The 18,530-nt window shown below is 45.3% G+C and overlaps 1 protein-coding gene and 1 pseudogene across 4 annotated transcripts in view; both read right to left on the reverse strand.

Moving 5' to 3' along the window:
- MTMR14 (myotubularin related protein 14) overlaps positions 1-17,885 on the reverse strand; it is a 45,946-nt gene extending 28,061 nt beyond the window's left edge. For 2 of the 4 annotated variants that reach the window (XM_044253069.1, XM_044253066.1), the window contains exons 1-7: positions 17,617-17,883; positions 15,720-15,868; positions 10,562-10,670; positions 3,650-3,725; positions 3,288-3,348; positions 1,674-1,796; positions 310-383 (exon numbers count right to left, since the gene is read on the reverse strand). In XM_044253069.1, the coding sequence (XP_044109004.1) occupies positions 310-383; positions 1,674-1,796; positions 3,288-3,348; positions 3,650-3,725; positions 10,562-10,670; positions 15,720-15,868; positions 17,617-17,772 (748 nt within the window). In that variant the 5' untranslated portion in view covers positions 17,773-17,883. Of the gene's footprint in view, positions 1-309; positions 384-1,673; positions 1,797-3,287; positions 3,349-3,649; positions 3,726-10,561; positions 10,671-15,719; positions 15,869-17,616 lie in introns of all 4 variants that reach the window. The other 2 variants (XM_044253068.1, XM_044253070.1) reach the window with 2 other exon arrangements.
- Positions 5,627-6,619, reverse strand: LOC122909233 (annotated as a pseudogene).
- Positions 17,886-18,530: the final 645 nt, after the last annotated feature.

An 18,530-nucleotide genomic window follows, 5' to 3' on the forward strand; every position in this document is an offset into this window, starting at 1 on the left:
GGCGCAGCATGGTGCCGGGGTCTCAGTCGGTTAAGTGTCTGACTCCCGGTTTCAGCTCAGGTCTGGATCTCAGGGTCATGAGATTGAGACCCATGTTGGGCTCAGTGCTCAGCAAGGAGTCTGCTTAGTTTCCCTCTCTCTCCCCCTCTCTCTCTCAAAGAAATAAAACTTTAAAACAAGACAACACAAAACACAAGTTCCTCCAGGAAGGCTCTAGGATACCTATGTACCTAAGTATAGATGGCCTCTTGAGAGCCCCCAGTCCTAGGAAACCTGTCACTAGACTAGACCCTGAAAAAAGCTCCCTACCTGGATACGGGATGGAGAGGAGAGTGAAGTCGGCATAGCGCTGGGCTTTGTCCACCTTCTCGGAGGAGGTTACACTACAAGACAGGACACAATGTGTTATGGCATCACAACACATATGCACCATTCCCCAATGAGTATTACAACAACGTAAAATGAACCTCTTGCTAAAGAAACTAGTCTTCAGAACTAGGAATGATTCCCTGTAGCAGTGCTAACTTTGAACAATTAAGAAATGTAACTTCTCGGGGGCACCTGGGTGGCTCAGTAGGTTAAGCCTCTGCCTTCAGCTCAGGTCATGATCTCAGGGTCCTGGGATTAAGCCCCACATCGGGCTCTCTGCTCTACAGGGAGCCTGCTTTCTCCTCTCTCGCTGCCTGCCTTTCTGCCTACTTGTGATCTCTCTCTGTCAAGTGTGTAAATAAAATCTTAAAAAAAAAAAAAAGTAAAGAAAAGAAATGTAACTTCTCTGCCCCCTACTCTAACTTAACAAGCAAGAGAGGTTACCCTCCAATTCTGTGGCACCCACAACAACCTTCCCGCTGAATCCCACAAATGAAGGCAGCACAACCACCCCAACCCAGAGGGTGGAATGACATGACAGCAAGTAACTGACACACTGTCCAAAGTGGGCTTCATGGGGACTGTCGCCTCTACTGCCTTCTCCAATATTCACTGAGGACACTCCTAAACAGGGTGGACAAATGGCATCTGAAAGGGAAAGACTTAGGACATTCTGATAGATGAAGGGAATATTCAGGTATCTACACACAGCTGAGCTGTAAGGCCACAGTATGCCTTATTTTCTAAGACAACCTCAGCATAAATAACACCAATATTATGAAAAAATTAAAAAATTGGGGAGGGGGGGACTTCTACAATCTCATCCCCTCAACCCAGCTTCCATTATTTTCAATTTTTGCCTTATCAAATATCAAGATCTGGTCCATATGTGAAGTAAAAATTGGGTATATATACGGATTTCTGTTTTTGTTGTTCTACTTGAAGGAGACTCTAATCTACCAGACGTGGTACAGAACCTGGAGCCAAGGGATGAATCTTCAAGAACATCTAAGAGGAGGAGGCAGCAGAGCACAGGTTAGAGACTCACGGCCCCTCAGTTACTTATCTCCATAACTTTGAGCAAGTTACTTAATTTCTCCGTGCTTTAGTTTCTCATTTGCGAGAGGGGCACAGCAGAACCTGCCTTGCAAGAATGTTTGAAGATACAGCTAGAAGATGTACAGAAAGCCCTCGGCACGAGGCCTGGCATGTGGCAAGCCCTTGGTAAGTTTATATACCATCACTGACCTGAAGAGCGATGAACGTATCACCTCTGCCTATTTCAGGAGGTGGCCTGTACTTACTTCATGCCAAACTTCACCTTCTTGTTCTCCACCATCAGGTCACAGATATATTTGACGGACAGGTACCGAAGAAGCTTGATGTCATAGCCTCTAACCTTATCAAAAAGATGTGTGTCGGAACTTCTGAAACAAAGAGCCGAAGGGAGAAGCTATATTGCACATTCATTCAGAGAAGTTTGAGGGGTAGGGAACGTGTTCAAGGAAGTACAGATGTCATTGGCAAGAATTTCTGTTTCCCTTCTCTGTAAGGTGGAGGGAGGGCCAAGACAGGACAGCTGGCTTCAGGGAAGGTGACTTTCTAGAGATTACCCTGCTCTCTGGGACATATTTCAAAGAGGAGCAATTTGCAGCCGGGAACTGGGAAAGAGCTTTTTGGCACTGCTTGACATTAAGCCCGAAGACTAGATAATCTGAGTTCTAAAAAGCAGCAAGCTGGTGGCTGATAGAGTCTCTGAGCTTCCATTAGAGTTTATCTCCCCCCACCCCCCCTTTTTTCCCATTTCTGACCACTTTTAGCCACATGATTTGCTCATAATGTAACAGAGTGAAATGCTTGCTTGGAGATGGACTTTTTAGAGCTGTTTTAGCAACTGATCATGAAATACTAGCAAGTGAATTCCCTCTACTTAGCAGGTCTAAGAAGCAAGGAGATAAAAATTTTTCCAAATCCCCCCAGGCTATCTTTTGATCAGTCATACAGATAAAGGCAAAAGCAGAACGAATACACAGTCACCATTAATTTTTCAATGCCCACTGCTTTGCTGTCCACAGCAGTCTCCTCGCCAAGAACAGTGCATGCTACGGAACACGGCCTGGCTGAGGCAGAGATTGTCTGATCTCAGGGGAAGAGCCAAACATTCTTGAGCACAAGCCAGGGCTGCAGCTCTTGGAACGAACAGACAGAACTGGGCATAGTGAGATGCCTTTTCATGCACCAAACCACGATTTTGGGCAACTGATCTTACTAAGGTGCTTGTGAGCATTCCAGAGATGCCTGACACCAGTTAAAGACTCTCCACCATACAGACCATCCAAAGGAGCTTTTCCAAAATATCCTCGGGGGTCATTTTCTAAAAACATTTGGAAAGGAGGTAGAAGAGTGTGAACCAACCCATTTCCTCCCTTTAAGGGGGCCTAAAATACTTCTCTTATCAAGTTCTATTATGGAATCAGTGACAACTTGATGAATTGTGTTAACATCTATAGTCTTTAGGCTTCCCCATGGGGACTACAGCCCTTGCCTTGTGCCGTGGTACCAGGTGTGCTGTGTGATACCCAGCAGGCTGGCTGTCAGCATCCTGGTCACACCCTGTAACCAACAGGGCTTGAACACACAAACAGACGTCTGAGCCTTGTCTCAGACCTGCTGACCCTGGGGCTGAGAGACTGCCCAGGAGGGAGAGAGATTGCTTAGCCAGCCATTAAAATCAGCTCTGGTGAGAAGTTATGGGATGGACCTTAATGACCCTATTTCCGGGACATGGAGTTAGCAGTGGAAGGAAAGGAGCCAAAGCACTCACCTGCACCACTGACGAACATAGTATGAAAATGCCCATCACTGGTCAGATATCCCACCCCCATACAAGCCCAGATCCATAACAATCTGGCACTGACCGAAGAGCGCAGTCCTCCTCGGTGATGTCCTCTGAATCTGCCCAGGCATCATCTGCACCCCCTGCCAGAGAAACCTGTCAGCACCAAGGCTGTTGCACAGGGCTCCACCCCCAGGGCTTCCTGACCAAGCTCCTCCCACACCACTCTGACACCACCCCCAAGGACCGCCCTCTCTCTTTGGCATCAGATGTCCTGTGTGCCTGGCAGCCTTCTTTACCCCAGCATCTCTTTGAGTGATGAAGAGAAGGTCCCGGTCTCCCCCCAGATTGCTCATACTCTCTACCTATGCCACTGTAGCGTGGGTGGCTATTCTCTGTATCTGGACTATTGTTCTTAGTCAGAGGAGGTAGCTCAGTATTCACCTGAGAAAATATAGTTGTAGCCAGTGCGTCCATACAGCTCCCCCCATCCAGCCAGGGTAGCCGACCTGCAAATGTGCTGGAAGAGAAACAGCATTTTCAGATGCTTTTCTGGGTTTTTTTTTGTGTTCTTGTTTTTCCCAGCTTTATTGAGATATAACTGACATACAAATGTCTAAGTTTAAGGTTTACAAAATGCTGATTTGATACACTTATAGATTGTAAAATCATTACCACCATTGCGTTAGCTAACAGCTCTATCATGTCATACAATTATCATTTCTTTCATGTGGTAAAAACATTTAAGATCATCTCTCTTTGCAACTTTCAAGCACAGAATACAATATTAATACTATAATCACTCTGCTGTAAGGAGATTCTCAAGTTTGTACCCTCGGGCCAATGGCCAAGATGATTTTCTTAAGTACGCACAGTTGAAGAAACACCCAGGACTCTACAGATTAATCTGCACCCTGTCAAGGGAGCATCTCTCCCAAACAAGAGGCACCAGAATACCAGTCAGACTGAGGGGCTGTCCCATGTGTATGTGTGTAGGATTCGATGTTACTATGTGTGTGTTCTGGGCATGGCACTGAGACTACATTCTCAGTGAATTCTCAGCGAGCCCATGAGGTAGATGTGGCAGGTGGCACGCACTGCTGCCACTTCACAGAAGGCACAGGGAGGTGACATGATATGTAAGGCCATACAAGGAGGGGTAAGCTGGGATTTGATCTAGACCCATCTACCTCCAAAGCCTGTGTTAATCATCATTTGGAACTGTTCAGCACTGGGATGAGCAACCTCGGAAGCAGGAATCAATTAAGGGAGAAACCTTCGGGTTTGGTTTAGTTTTATTTTGATTACATTACATCTCTCTCCTCAACAAGGAAATGCTGTAGTTGTAACTGAGCTTTTTTTTTTTTTTTTTCACTCTTTGCCTCATTACTTAAAGATCACTTTGAGAGCTAGACTCCTAGAAACCAGGCAACTGGACTGAACTTCAAAATCTAATTTTAAGACTTTATCTTTAGGGGCGCCTGGGTGGCTCAGTAGGGTGAGCCTCTACCTTTGGCTCAGGTCACGATCTCGGGGTCTTGGGATTGAGCCCCGCATCGGGCTCTCTGCTTGGAGGGGAGCCTGCTTCCCCCCCACCCCCCACCTGCCTCTCTATTTGTGCGCGCTCTCTCTCTCTCTATCAAGTAAATAAATAAATAATCTTAAAAAAAAGAAAGAAAGAAAGAATGTATCTTTAAACTGTGATGAGATCCAGTAAGGTTGGGGGCATGGGAGGAGATAGGTGGTAATGGGTAGGCCAACTAACCCAGAGTTTAAAGGCTAGGGATGGCAGTGAGGTGGCTGTGAGTTTATATTAAGGAGGAGGGCAGCTGAATGACAGAGAGGGGTGAAGTTCATTTCTCAATGTGTCACACAGACCGGCAATGTAAAGCAGGTCCCCGAAAGAGTGCAAAATACTGCCTGAGGCCTTCTTTTTCTTCTCTATCTGTTAGATAATAAGAGAAACAAGGTTTTGTTGCTACAGGAAAGGGATGTGAGTGGGCATCACCAGGTCACCTTCTAGCTCTCTTGAAGTAATGACAGCCTGGGGGATGGATGGATAACAGAAAAGGAACCTCCATACAACCTAAGGCAGGGTGTGATATTTTTTCAGGGCTGGGGGCAAGAAGAGATTCGTGGGAAGGTTGTCCCAGCAGCCTGTGATGTAGGATGTGGGCTGGGATTCCTGCTGGCCTGAGAAGGATGCACTCTGGTGGGAGCTGCTTAATTTTTTCTGGGTCCAAAAACATTTTGAAAATCTGATGAAAATGATCAATTATCTCCAGAAAAAAATGTATGCACCTCTAAAACTTACATTTTAGAGGTTCCTGGACTCTACCAAGTCCATCCATGGACCCACCTCAAGCCCCTGTTAAGAGCTGCTCTAAGGGAACCATCCCAGGAATGGGGAGCAGGGAAGTAGAAAACTATAGCAGGGAAGCATCAATCCCCAGGGTTAGACCTGAGAAACTCTCACGTTAAGAGGGAAGTCTGATTTCTGACAGCAAGACAATAGAGGTGCATCAGCTTGTTTTGGGGTCCCCCAACCCCTGAAATAAACAATCAATTTTATTGGGACCAGACCAGTGGTCCGTGGGTCTTGAAGACTTCTATGCGTTCGTCAATTTTCTTCTTCAGGTTCTTTTCCCCCGGTTTCCGTAGCCTCAGGAGTGGCTTTTTCTTCAAGTAATGGATCTTGGCCTTTTCCTTCCTCTTGTCCTCCAGGGTGGCTGCTACTCTCTGGTACTTCCAACCAAGCAAACTTTACTGTAGGCTTCCAATACAACCTTGGGAGCAGGGAAAAACCACCACCTGCTTTTTCTTGACATAAGGTGACAGGATCCCTTGAGGCGGTCCAGAACAGCCTGGCCTTACTGGGTCTTGAAGGAGCAGGAGGCCTCGCACTGTCCACCAAAAGATGCGGCAGGGCACTCAGAAGTGGTAGGGGCCACAGAATGGGTTGACGTGCACCCGCTTGAAGAGAAAAGTCCGGCTACTTCAACTTGTTTTCTGTAGAAACTGCCAGATACGTTGATGCCCTCACAGCACATGACTTCAAGTCTAGCCATACTTAGTTGGCCACGATGGCCACCCAGCAGCCCGGAAGGTAGCCTCTGCCACTGAACAAGGGACCTGCCCCTCCACCATCTTCAGCATCCGTGTGGGAAAGCTTGTTTGAGTTTAACTGGTGTGTGTTATCATACCCACCCATCCCCATCATCTAAGTTGCTAACACCAAATCTCACTCTTTGCATTTATTTACTTATTTATTTATTTATTTTGTTAAATCTTTTCAGAGCAGAGACACACACTGTCTTTGGCTCCTGATTTTGAGACTGTTTCTTGAACTCCTTCCTAGGTTCAGATACTTCTTTCTGTCCCAGTCCTCCCATATTCCTTAGATCCGTCCTTGCCTTTTTGGTAAGTCAGGCAGCAAGACATGGGCCCAGACTCATGAGACTGAAAAGGCAAGCTGGCTAATTCCCCAAGTAAGGCACTAGCCTCCTCTGAAGGAAGGTCCTCAGGCAGTACCTGGCAGAAGCTCTACTGTACTACAGACTTGAACTCCTGAGACCTGCTCCTTAGCCTCATGGCTCTAAACCAGAGCCCCATCATTTCTTTCTTTAGCTCTTGACTGAGAAAGCAGGATGCACTGTGAATGCTCTCCATTTATCTAATTGTGAGTGGCCTCTACTTCTGCATGAGGACTACTGCTCTGTAGGATTTGCCTATCTAGTAACCACCTTGGACACACCAATAAAAGTGGCAGACCTTTACTCCCCATCTCTTAAGGGAGTAAAAAAAAGATGACCTGTCCCAATTTTAATCATCTGAAAGCTAAATACAAGTGTTGGGGTAGAAAATGGCAGAGGAGAGCACCTTACCCTTAAATGCTTGAACTGAGTTTTTAAAGAATTTTGATATTATATTTTATTTAACCCAATTATATCCCAAATATTATGCCAACATATAATCACTTTAAAAATCATTAATATTTAACTTTTTTGTACTAAATCTTTAAAATTCTATCTGTATTTTATACTTTCAGCACATCATCTCAACTAGAATGGTTTACTTTTAGCCTTTTTTTTTTTTTTTACTAATTAAAAAAGATTTTTAAAATTAAGTAATCTCTGTGCCCATGTGGGGCTCGAACTCATGACCCTGAAGTCAAGAACCACATGTTATACTGACTGAGCCAGCCAGGTGCCCTTTTACTTTTAGCATTTAAAGGGGAAAAAAAGTAGCCCTGTGTTTAACAAAAAAATTCCACATTGTTACAGCTATAATTTAACTGCAATAACATCAAACATTTAGTTCCTCAGTCGCACTAGCCATACTGAACTGAGTTTTTTTTTTTTTTTTTTTTTTCTGAACTGAGTTTTGAAGGAAGCATTTCCTAACATACCTGCCTTCCCCAACCTAGCAGAGGTATTGCCTCTGAAGTACTGGTAATTCACACCGCTATCCCGCACCAGTTACCAAGTGCCTGCCGTGTGCCACACATCTAAGAATGAGATCCCCATTTCAAAACACAACACATTCTCCCACCTTTTCTAATCTCCCTCTCTGTTGGCTGTTCACATGTCTGCCACTCACTGAGCTCCATGAGGACAAGGACCGCCTTATTCATCTCTGTCACCCCAGACACTAGCACAGGGCCCACTACTGCTTTGTCCAAAAGCAGGAACTGAGTTTCCACTTCTAAGCCGGGTGGGTACTTTGCTAGGTGCTGGCAGGACAACAGTCAGACAAGGCCCCTGTCCTCAAAGGGATTAGGGCAGAGAGGAAATGGCAGACATCAAACACACAATTAGAATGAAGCACATGTAGAGAGGTAAAAAGTGAGTGAACACTGATTGTGTCGGGGAAGCCAAAAGGTATGAAATGGTATCATGCTGCCTGGACAAGAAGGTGTAAAAGGGGAAGAAAGCAGGATTAATGGGAAAGTCCTCATAAACACTTATGAATGCCAAGGACTCCTCAGAATAATTCTAACTCACTGGTCTTCCTCGGACATCAAGTGGCTTAGGGCTATTTTCTCACAGGCCTGCCTAGTCTGTAAGTGCACAATCTGCCATTTAGCAACCCCACTTGTTCAGCTCTTCAGTGTGGCCCTTCTCAAACACATTCAGTTCCCTACTTGTAGTGTACACACAAAGGAGAAACAGCGGACCTGACAAAGCTACACAGGTGTCTCTGCTTGAAGACGTTCCAGAGCCTTTGTTAGATCAGTGTACATGTACCAATGGACTTTATGAAAGTGGGGCCTGTGGTCAGGCCAACTCAGGTACGCAGAATTTCTCATTCACGGACAGGAAATGCTTTACACGAGTGTATCCTTAAAACTACTGTTCTATGGAACACACTTGGGCAAATACTGATTTGAGATTTGAGTATTACCTATATGATTTCTAGTGACAAGCACTATGCTCCACAGAGCAGTGGTCTTTAAACTGGAGTTCCAATAACTTGCAGGAACACGAAAAGTTTCCAAAGTAGGAGGGGAAAAGAAAAGCTGTAAGATGGGGTGCCTGGGTTGCTCAGTGGGTTGAAGCCTCTGCCTTCGGCTCAGGTCATGATCCCAAGGTCCTGGGATCAAGCCCCGCATCGGGCTCTCTGCTCAGCAGGGAGACTGCTTCCTTTCCTCTCTCTGCCTGTTCTCTCTGCCTACTTGTGATCTCTGTCAGATAAATAAATAAAATAAATAAAATCTTTTAAAAAAAAGAAAAAAGAAAAAGAAAAGAAAAGAAAAGCTGTAAGATGATCAGCTACAGGAACTTCCATATTAGCTCTTCCCTACAATCAACCTCTCCAAGAAAGCCTTCATTCGTGTCCCCTTGCCTAACTCCCCTTTCACATTTGCCCTTCTCCCATTTTATAGAAAGAAAGGCAAAAGGGGGCAAGCCTCATATCTCTCCTCCTTACTGCCCGGACACTCGACAATCCACACTAGGTAACCACAGCTGGATTCTGCATGTTACTGGGGCTACAGCACACGTGCTTGTGTACCTGCCAACCAAAGAGAGAGACCGCATCTGCTCCCCTCTTATTCTCCAGGCTCTCCCTACTTTCATCTGCTCCTCACAGACTAATCCTCCTGAAAAAGCTACTTTCCTCCTGTATTTCCCTGCTCAAAAATCACACTGCTCTACTGGCAAATGCAAGCACCTTGGTCAGCATTTGGCTTCCTGTCATCAATCCCTTCCATTCTCTGGCCTGGCACACACCTTCCACACCAGCCAGGGAGGTGTCCTGGCCCCTTCGGTTCCTGTCTCCATGTCTTTTCCCATGCTGCACCACCTGCTAGGAACACCCTCCCCTGTCTGCCAGTGAGTGTTCTGTTTTTCCTCCAGTGCTCTCAAGCCATGGCCTGCTCACTTAATTAGGCCACTGGTGAGTCACTCCACACGGTTGTCTAAGCTCCTCTTACACCACACCGGAGGACCCTATCTTTCAGTGTAGTAGCCTGAGGGAATTCTAGATTCAGTTCAAATCCCAGCTCTTTTGGTAAATTTGGAAAGTTACTTACTTTGTTTCATCTGCAAAATGGGAACATCAGTTACATCAAAGGATTATAAAAAAGACAGGTAAATGAGACCACACTGGGGAGCCAAATTAACTAATGTCACTGGAGTATCAACTCCATGAAGGTAAGGATTTTTGTCTACACACTGATGTATTAGGCCTACTTAAGGCCTGAAACATAAAACACATTCAGTAAACACTTAGTAAATTATAAGACTGAAAGAACGAACAAACAATAATGTATTCAATTACTTGATCTAATCTAGTTCATAAACCTTTGATGTAGGCATGATTATTATTCCCATTTTATAGAGAAGGACACTGAGGCCTTGTACAGGCAGGAAGTAACAGGGCCAGGATCTGAACGTAGGCAGACTGGCTCCAGAAACCAGGGCTGGGTGGGACCCCTGAGTGGCTCAGTTTAAGCATCTGCCTTCCGCTCAGGTCATGATGCCAGGGTCCTGGAATGGAGCCCTGCATCAGGATCCTTGCTCAGCGGGGAGCTTGCCTCTCCCTCTGCCTGCCAGTCCCCCTGCTTGTGCTCGTTTGCTCTCTGTCTCTGACAAATAAATAAATAATCTTAAAACACACACACACACAGGGTGGGGTACTCTGGTGTGACTATCCCCTGGAAGGGGAGAGACTTCCCTGGAAGTTGGTATAAGAATTGGTCTGTTTCTCTGGCCTGCTTTGCACAGCACCAGGCACCCAGTAATCACCCAACACTTGGCTGGCAAACGCCAAGAAGAAGATGACCACACACTTTGCATTAAATCAGTTACCCCAGAAGAAGGTCTCAAGGAGTGTGAGGCTATGGTATATTCTTACCTTGCCCTTGAACAGGATCACTGGACAGACAAACCGTCCTCTGCACCTGGCCGTCTTGCTACGGTTGACGAGGTCTTGCAGCTTGCTCACCTGCACAGTGCTCTGAAACCTAAGGCACAGACAAGAGGCAGGTCAGGCTGGCTTCTAAGTGGGCATTTTGTATATATGTGTGTGCGTGTGTTCACAAAGACCCCATGAGAGGTCTACAGATGTGTGAGTGAATACTCATTTGAAATTTAGGAAATGCTTTAATCCCTAAATTCTAGATCATGGATATGTTAAGCTTTTCAGGAAAAGAAAAAAAAATGCTCTATTATAGGTAATAAAATTTAAGTCATCCTGATTTTAGAATCCTTAAAACGAAAAAGCAAGTGAGCTACTTTGAAGACATGGTATGTAAAATACAGAAATATACATAGCAAACTGGATGCTGACTATGTCTGGAGTGTACATTTTTTTACTCCTGGAGTAAGACAATAGGCGCCCTGGGGACCCTGTGGAAATCACAGGGCCATTTTTGTGATCTTGCAGGGAGCAGGCTAAGAAGAAAGTGATAAGCTTCTTATATTTCATCCACATTCCAACTATCTTTAACAGTCCAAACAGCAAATAGGGCAGGGAATGCTGGAGCAAATGAGGTAAAAAAAGCAGCTATTCATGGCATGGAGAAATGTAGTAGTTACTGCCCTGGGTTTGGTAAGGGAGCTTCCAGAACATGAAAGAGTCAGGTTAAGAGATGAGCTCCAGCAAGTCAAAGCCATAATCAAATGAGTATACCCTAAATACTGTGGCTTTTCTTATAGACTCACCTACCAGTCCTGAGCAAAATGCCCCAAATCAGCCAGGCAGAGGTTCTGGTTGCATGAGAAAGGAGAGGCAGGAAAGTTAAAAGAGTGGGAAACTATGTAGATTAAATGAGCGGAAGAGAGGGAAGATATTCATGTTCCCTCCTTATAAGGTTGAGCTTCCAGGTCAAGTCTTACAGGGCATTTAATTTCTTCTACATCTTAATCCTTCTAGGCATCCATGTGTTCTTGCACAGGAAATGCATATAAATAATTGTTTCTAAATGAGTATGTTCGGCAACTCCTACACATCTGTGGTAACTTTTTAAGTCTACCTGGATGCTGGGGCGCCTGGGTGGCTCAGTGGGTTAAGCCTCTGCCTACCTGTGACCTCTGTCAAACAAACAAATAAATAAATAAGTCTACCTGGATGCTGTCTTTGAAAAATACTGATTTCTTAGTAGTCTTCATAGATACATTCATAAGCCACAGTTACTAAAAATATAATTACTATCAAGTGGGGAGCTGAAATTGAAGTTAAAAAGAGATTTTCAAATAAAAACCTGGGCCAACGGTTTGCTAAATCTGGAAAGAACAAGGGGATAAAAAACAGAACTTACACTTTCCATGGTATATTTTTCTGAAAGGTCTGATTTAAGATGTTACTTTTGTAGTCAATTTTTTTTTCTTTTTTTTAAGACAGGAAGAATGGCAAAAAGAGGCTGGAGTGCCTCTTCAAGGTGCCTATAGAGTGGCACTGGTCACCTAGCCATGCCCTAGAAAGTCCATGGCTCACTGGACACCAAGTTCTGCCATTTCCCCTCACTCAGTTTCTCCATGAAATAAAGACACCTCAGTACAAAATAATCTCCTAATTCAACTCAGATGCCAGGAGAATAAAAACAGAGAGTGCACACAATACTGTCCACAGTACTCTTCCTCTCCCCCTTTGGTGGCCCCGGGCCATTTTCACAGATCTGGTCAGCATCATCTATTGCAACAGGATCTCCCTTAGTCACACCAGCAGCTCCCTCTAGTTCTAAATGCCTTGAAACTGTGTTTGATTCTCCCAGGCTGAGAGCTTCCATTCGGCAAACTCCATAAAACCAAGATGGAAAACATGCCAGTATTTCTGTCTTAGGGGCTGTGGGCAGTCTTTTAATGTGGCAGCAGGCATACTTCTGGTTAGGCTAGTTGGTGGTTTATTTTGCTAGTTCCCCTACTCAGAGAGCCAATTCAGCTTCCATTCTTAGTAGTTCCTGTTTTTATTTTTATTATCTCTTGGCCTTGGGCTCTTTTTCTTACAGTGCTAAGCACTGAGCTATGTCTGACACATGATACTCAGATTTGAATGAATAAACGTAGGCTTGTTTATTTATGTTTGTCTTATTGGACTGAGCTGTTAACCTGTGGAATCTGATGCTATCTCTGGGTAGACAGTGTCAGAATCGAGCTGAATTGTAGGACACCCGCTGGTGGCTGAGAATTGGTGATGTGAAAGAACCCCTCAACCTCTCCTGTGCTGGAATTGGGTGCAGAACTTAACCATTATCCCCCAGTGCCTCATCTGTACTTCCCCTAATTCTGGTTCTTGTTACACGGTCATTGCTTATTTACTGGTCTGTGTTACCCAAAAGACCTAAGGGCAGGGACTTCATCTCTCTGGTAGGGCTTCCACCTGGATCCACCGGGACTGCCACATGGCAGCAGCTCAATGGATGCTTGTAAATAAACACGTCTTGGCTGTTCAGAGACCCCATCCAGACTTCTATTCCCAGATGATGGGCTAAACTGGGGTTGGGGGGTGGATTAATAGAACTAAACCACTTCCTGAATCCACTTCTATCCTGTGTAATGTGGTCTAATTAGTGTCCTATTAACACCAAAGCCAGGCATGTAAAGAAGCAAAAAGTTCTGTTTCTTCCCACATGCATATACTACTTTCACTTCAACTGAAAGGCACTGCCCACTCAGAATTACTTCAAGGCCTAACAAGAAGTAAAAAGTAAAAAGTTTAAAAAAAAAAAAAGTTCAATAACTCCTCTAGGGTGACGAATATGCCTCTGCGGCCCTGGCCTAGAAGCTGTGATCCTGCTCGTGGAAGAACTGTGACCGTGACAGAAAGAAAAGACAAACAGGTGCACAGAGCAGAGTGAGGAAGATTCAGATTTTAAACCCACCCTGCTTACTACTTCTGTGATCTTCGTTAAAGGCGAGTTATTTACCTGGGTTTTCGCTTTCTCTTTGTTACAATGGGAGTGATACCACCTACTTCACTGGCTAGTTGCAGGACTTGAGGGAGCTAGTGTGTGAAACCCTAACACCCGCCAAACGGTAGGCCCTTGGCAAACATTCCTTTCCCCTTCTTTAAGGGCTCGACTGCATCAGCACTGAGCTGGTTTCCTTCCAGGAAAAGCTTCTGTGGGGCAACCAAGACCGAGTTCATTAATGTACTTCTACTATAGGGTTGGGGTGGCAGCACCAGGGAGCTTGTGAGAAAATGCAGAAGCTCGGGCCCCACTCCAGACCTACTGAGTCAGATTTTGTTTTGTCACTAAAACACAGGTGATTCACTCATATTCTAGCTGAAGCAGCACCATCTTAACTACAGCTGAGCTTAGTATCAGAATGCCATCAGGGCACCAACATAAAACCATCAGCCAGCACTGAAGAGGGTGGAGAGGAGGGCAAGGGCAAGGAAAAAGAGATCTTTTTCAGAAACTTCATTTAAGGACTTACAGATGTTGAGTCTACCTAATTTTGGAAGAAGTCAGGAAGAGCTAGAAACCATATATAACGGAGGTATAACAAACCCCAAATCTTTAGGGTTAGAGATCCCAGGAGTTCTTAAGTTGTATGATTGAGGATATGATATAATTTCTATGATCCACATACAATTTGTTTAATTCCTTTCTTTTTCTCAGTGAACCCCACCACAACCTCATGAGATGGCACACTTCCAGAAATTACATTTTACAGATAAGGTATCCAAGGCTTAGTTCTTACACTCCTCTCATCTGGTTATTCCTCTGCTTCAAAGCCTTCTCTGGCTCCCTGTGGCCTACAGCAGTGGTCCTCAGGCTATACTGTAGGTTAAGACTCATCTAGAGAGCTCTCTAAGAATGTAGATTCTGGAAATTCTGCTTCAGCAGTCCCAAGATCTGTGACTTTAATGAATGCTCAGGGGATACTAGCACAATAAAACCACTGACACCCACAAGCCCACACTCCTTGGCCTAATGATCAAGACCATATACAAACTGGTCTTTTAGGACATGTCAGGACTGCTACTCATCCTTCCAGTTCCAGCTGAAGAGGACCTCTACCACGGGCTCTTCTAAACGCACATACTCCAAGCAGAATTAACCATTCTCCCTGGTTTGTCTGTAGCAGCGCTTCTTAAACCTTAATGTACATATGAATCACTAGGGCATCGTGTTAGGCTGTGATTTTGATTCAATGGCTCTGGAGCCAGAGATTCAGAATCTCTAGCTGGTTCCCGATGGGCATACTTCAACTGTGAGGGCCTGCTGCACTCATCATAATATCACATCCCAGGGCCGTGCTTTCACAGACACTGTGGACAACAGCTCCTGGGTTCTCTTAAAACACCAGCAAGCATGGAGACTAAGGGAACAAACTTTGAAATCAACATAAAGCATCGCCTGAAGCCTCCATGCTGTGATGATTTATTAGTGTCAAACAACTGCCACCATTTACTGACTACCTTTGAGTTGTATCCATATATATTCTCGTATATGACCTGTTGTTACCCAGAGAAAGTACTTGGGCCTTAGTAGGGCCTCCATAAATGGTAGCTCTTACTTCTATCTTACAGTACCCACGCCAGGCTTGTAATAGCCCCACTTATCATCTGGAATTACACTAGCCACTTTTCTAAACAGAGACAGAGACTGACCAATGAGATAACCAAAAGACAAAGAGATTACATAATTTTCCCAAGTTACTCAAAGCAGTCTGACTCCAGACATCAGGCTCTTAAGCCCTATAAATGGTTAGGTGATTGTAAGATGTCAACAACATAGCATAGCTCCCACCCCACTCTCTTAAAAAAGGGCACTAAGGTTCAGAACGGTGAGGTGTAAAGTAAGCTGTCTTAGGTAAGTGAGCCCTAGGGTAGGGGAGAAACAGAAGTCCAGGATAGTGACTTCCAACTGCTCATTCTACGCCAGGCTACTTTGTCAATCTAACTTATCAAATCCTGAATGAAACAAAAAGTCTGATAAGGTTTCACACCTGGGGAAAATGAGTCTACCCCACCCAGTTCCCCACCCAGTTGCAGACTTCCTGACTCTGGGGATGAGCTGTCAGAGCCTCCCCAGACAGACACACTCTAGTTACAAGATGCTCACGTGTCTTTCTCCTTCTCAGAACTTTCATACTCCAGGAACACGATGTGCTGGGGGTAGTGGCCACAGATATCCCCATTCACATTTTGGATCACACTGTAACAGTAGTCTCGGCCAAACAGCTCCAGACATCTCTTCTCAATGCGCTCAACCTGCACAGAGGAGGAGACCTGAGCATAAAGAAGATTCTGGGATTCTGAGTATGAGAATTAGGCAGTTCGTGACCTGCAAAGGTCACTGGCAATGACATGGGCCTCTGTGATTATTATGCAATGCTAGGAAGAGACACGTTGCTGGGACACAGGCCCTAGATGTGTACTTCATTAATCTATATGCAGTATGTTTTGGGAGGTCTCTGAACCCCTCAGTGTTGCAGTGAACTATTAAGCACTTGAAGGAAAGGGCTACAAGTTTCATTAGATTTTCAAGGCAGTCCACAATCCATGAAATATTATGAATTCTTGCTCTAGGTTACTTTAACTAACATTAATCCATTATCTTCCCCTGGCTCCAGATTACTCCCCATTCTCTAGTCACAGACAAATACCTAGACACTCTAGTTGGTGTAATGAGTAAAAGATGCAGACAAGGCTGTCTCCCCACACTCCATTTATTTATCAAATAAATGGATGAACTCCCCTTAACATTGCTCGTATTTAGTTCACAATTCAGGGAAAGGTCCACTAGAAAAAAGGCATAAGATGTGTAATGTCTTGAGAAATCTACAAGAGATCAGGAAGCCTGGAGAGGCTTTAAAGCTGGCTACAGTGAAAGTCAGCTATAACTTAAGACAACCCTAATCTTCAGGGGTGTAAGATGGAAGAGGGGCTCAGCAAACCCTTCACAGCCACTCAAAAGACCAATAGAGAGGAAAAAACTCATAGTGGCTTAAACTAGGAATTCTCAAATTTTAAGATGCATGAATGTCATTAAGAAGCCTATTAAAAAATACAAATTTCAGGTTCCCAATCTCAGAAATTCTGACTCAGTAGAACTGGATGGGATCAAGGAACCTTTATTTTTAACAAGCATCCCAGACAATGCTGAAACAGTGGTCCTCAGGCTAAGATCTGAAAATCACTTGGCTGTTTGGAGAGTGGGGAAATCCCATCATTACTGAAGTCTTCCCTAGGTTACTCCAGAGAGTAGCAGGATGCCAACTGCAGTTATGTTCCAGCAAGTATCCCCTGGAGCCAAACCAGAATTTCATGGCCCAGAACGGAAAAGAATCCCACTGGAAAGCCTGATGCTAAATCTGCCAAAAGCACATGGGAAATAAGAGATATGAGGATCCGCAAGATTCCCATTTGACTGCCAAACAGTGCCTAGGGAATGGCCTTACCAGGCTGGATGCCTTCCAGGTGTAGCAATAAGGAGACTGACGGGAACTAAGATCTGCTTTTGATAAAGGAATAGAGGGAGGTGTGGGCTCTTTTCCTCATCTGTAGGGGAAGAAAAGAGATGGGCCTAGTCTAAAGTCACACTCACGGTGTAGAAGGAAGCAACACACTCAGTCCATGTCTTGGTTCCATTCTGACTTCTGACCTAGAGCAATCCTCTACACTTTTTTTTTTAATCATCTCAACCTGGGGGGTTTTGTACCCACAACCTGATGCACTGGAATAACCCTTCTCAGCTTCCCCTCTCTGCTGTCTGAACATGGACTCTCAGCTCTAATCCTTGACCTCCAAACGCCTTGTCTCAAACCAAAAGACGTCCTTCCTTGGCTCATTCGGACCTTAGTTCTTCCTTTTTCGGTTCTTGAATCCGACCCTTACTCTTTGGGTCCAGACCCTGGAAACTTCCCTCTCTCCTTCCTCTGACCCCTGATCTCCGCCTTTCTTCCGTAACTTTTCAAGCCAAGGAGTTATCTTTGTGCTCGTTTCAACTCCAAACTCACCTTAGAGCCGCCCGTCCCGCTGCAGTCCTTGGCCCGGTACTGAGTCCGGGAGAACTCCTCTAGCAGCTCCCCGAGCCCCGGCTCCTGCGGCGGCGGGTTGCCTGAAGAAGCCGACGGCCCCGCCGACGAGGCGGCGGCGGCCCTAGCACCCGCCATGGCCCAACCCCACGTCCCCTTCAGCACCCGAAGTCTCCCTCAGCGCGCTCCAGCCCTGCCCATGGCACCTGGAGTACCGACTCCGAGTCCGGAACCTCCGGAACAGCCTCAGCCACCGCCTTCCCTTTCCACTTCCGGCCCCGCCCCACCCTACAGGATGTTTACTTCGGCCCTGACCAATCGGAGCACGGGACTCGCGCCCTGCCCCGTGATTACCGGCCCACCCCCAAATGTGGAGCGATCCAAATGGTCCGGGGAGAGGGAGCTGGGGCCACTAGCAGATAACTCTTGCTCCGCCCCTCGGGGTTTCCCCTGGGGAAGCCGGGCTAAACCATTGGGGCTGCGGGAGGGGTGTTAGTGCGGGAACTAGGAGAAAGAAACTATGGGAAATAACCGGAGGAAGAGTGGAATAAACCATTACGGGGAGAGAAGAAGGGAACGCTTGGAGGCAACTAATTAGTGTCGGCAATCATAGTAATAATAGTAAGTAAAAATAAAACAGCATTTCATAAGGCACTTTTTTTTTACACTGCTCCTTACAACATCCCTGATTATAGTACTCTTATAGTAAACCTGTGTTATCAAAGAAGGAAACGGGAGAATTTCTGTAGAAATTCTGTGATTGAAAAGCACCATATTTTTCTTTTTTGTTATTGGAACATTTCAAAAATTCACAAAAGTGGAGAGAATAGTATAATGACCCCCTCATGCATCCGTTAGTAAATTTCAACAATAATCAACATATGCCAATCTATCTT

Source organism: Neovison vison, chromosome 6 (assembly GCF_020171115.1).
Source record: "Neovison vison isolate M4711 chromosome 6, ASM_NN_V1, whole genome shotgun sequence".
NCBI lineage: Eukaryota > Metazoa > Chordata > Mammalia > Carnivora > Mustelidae > Neogale > Neogale vison.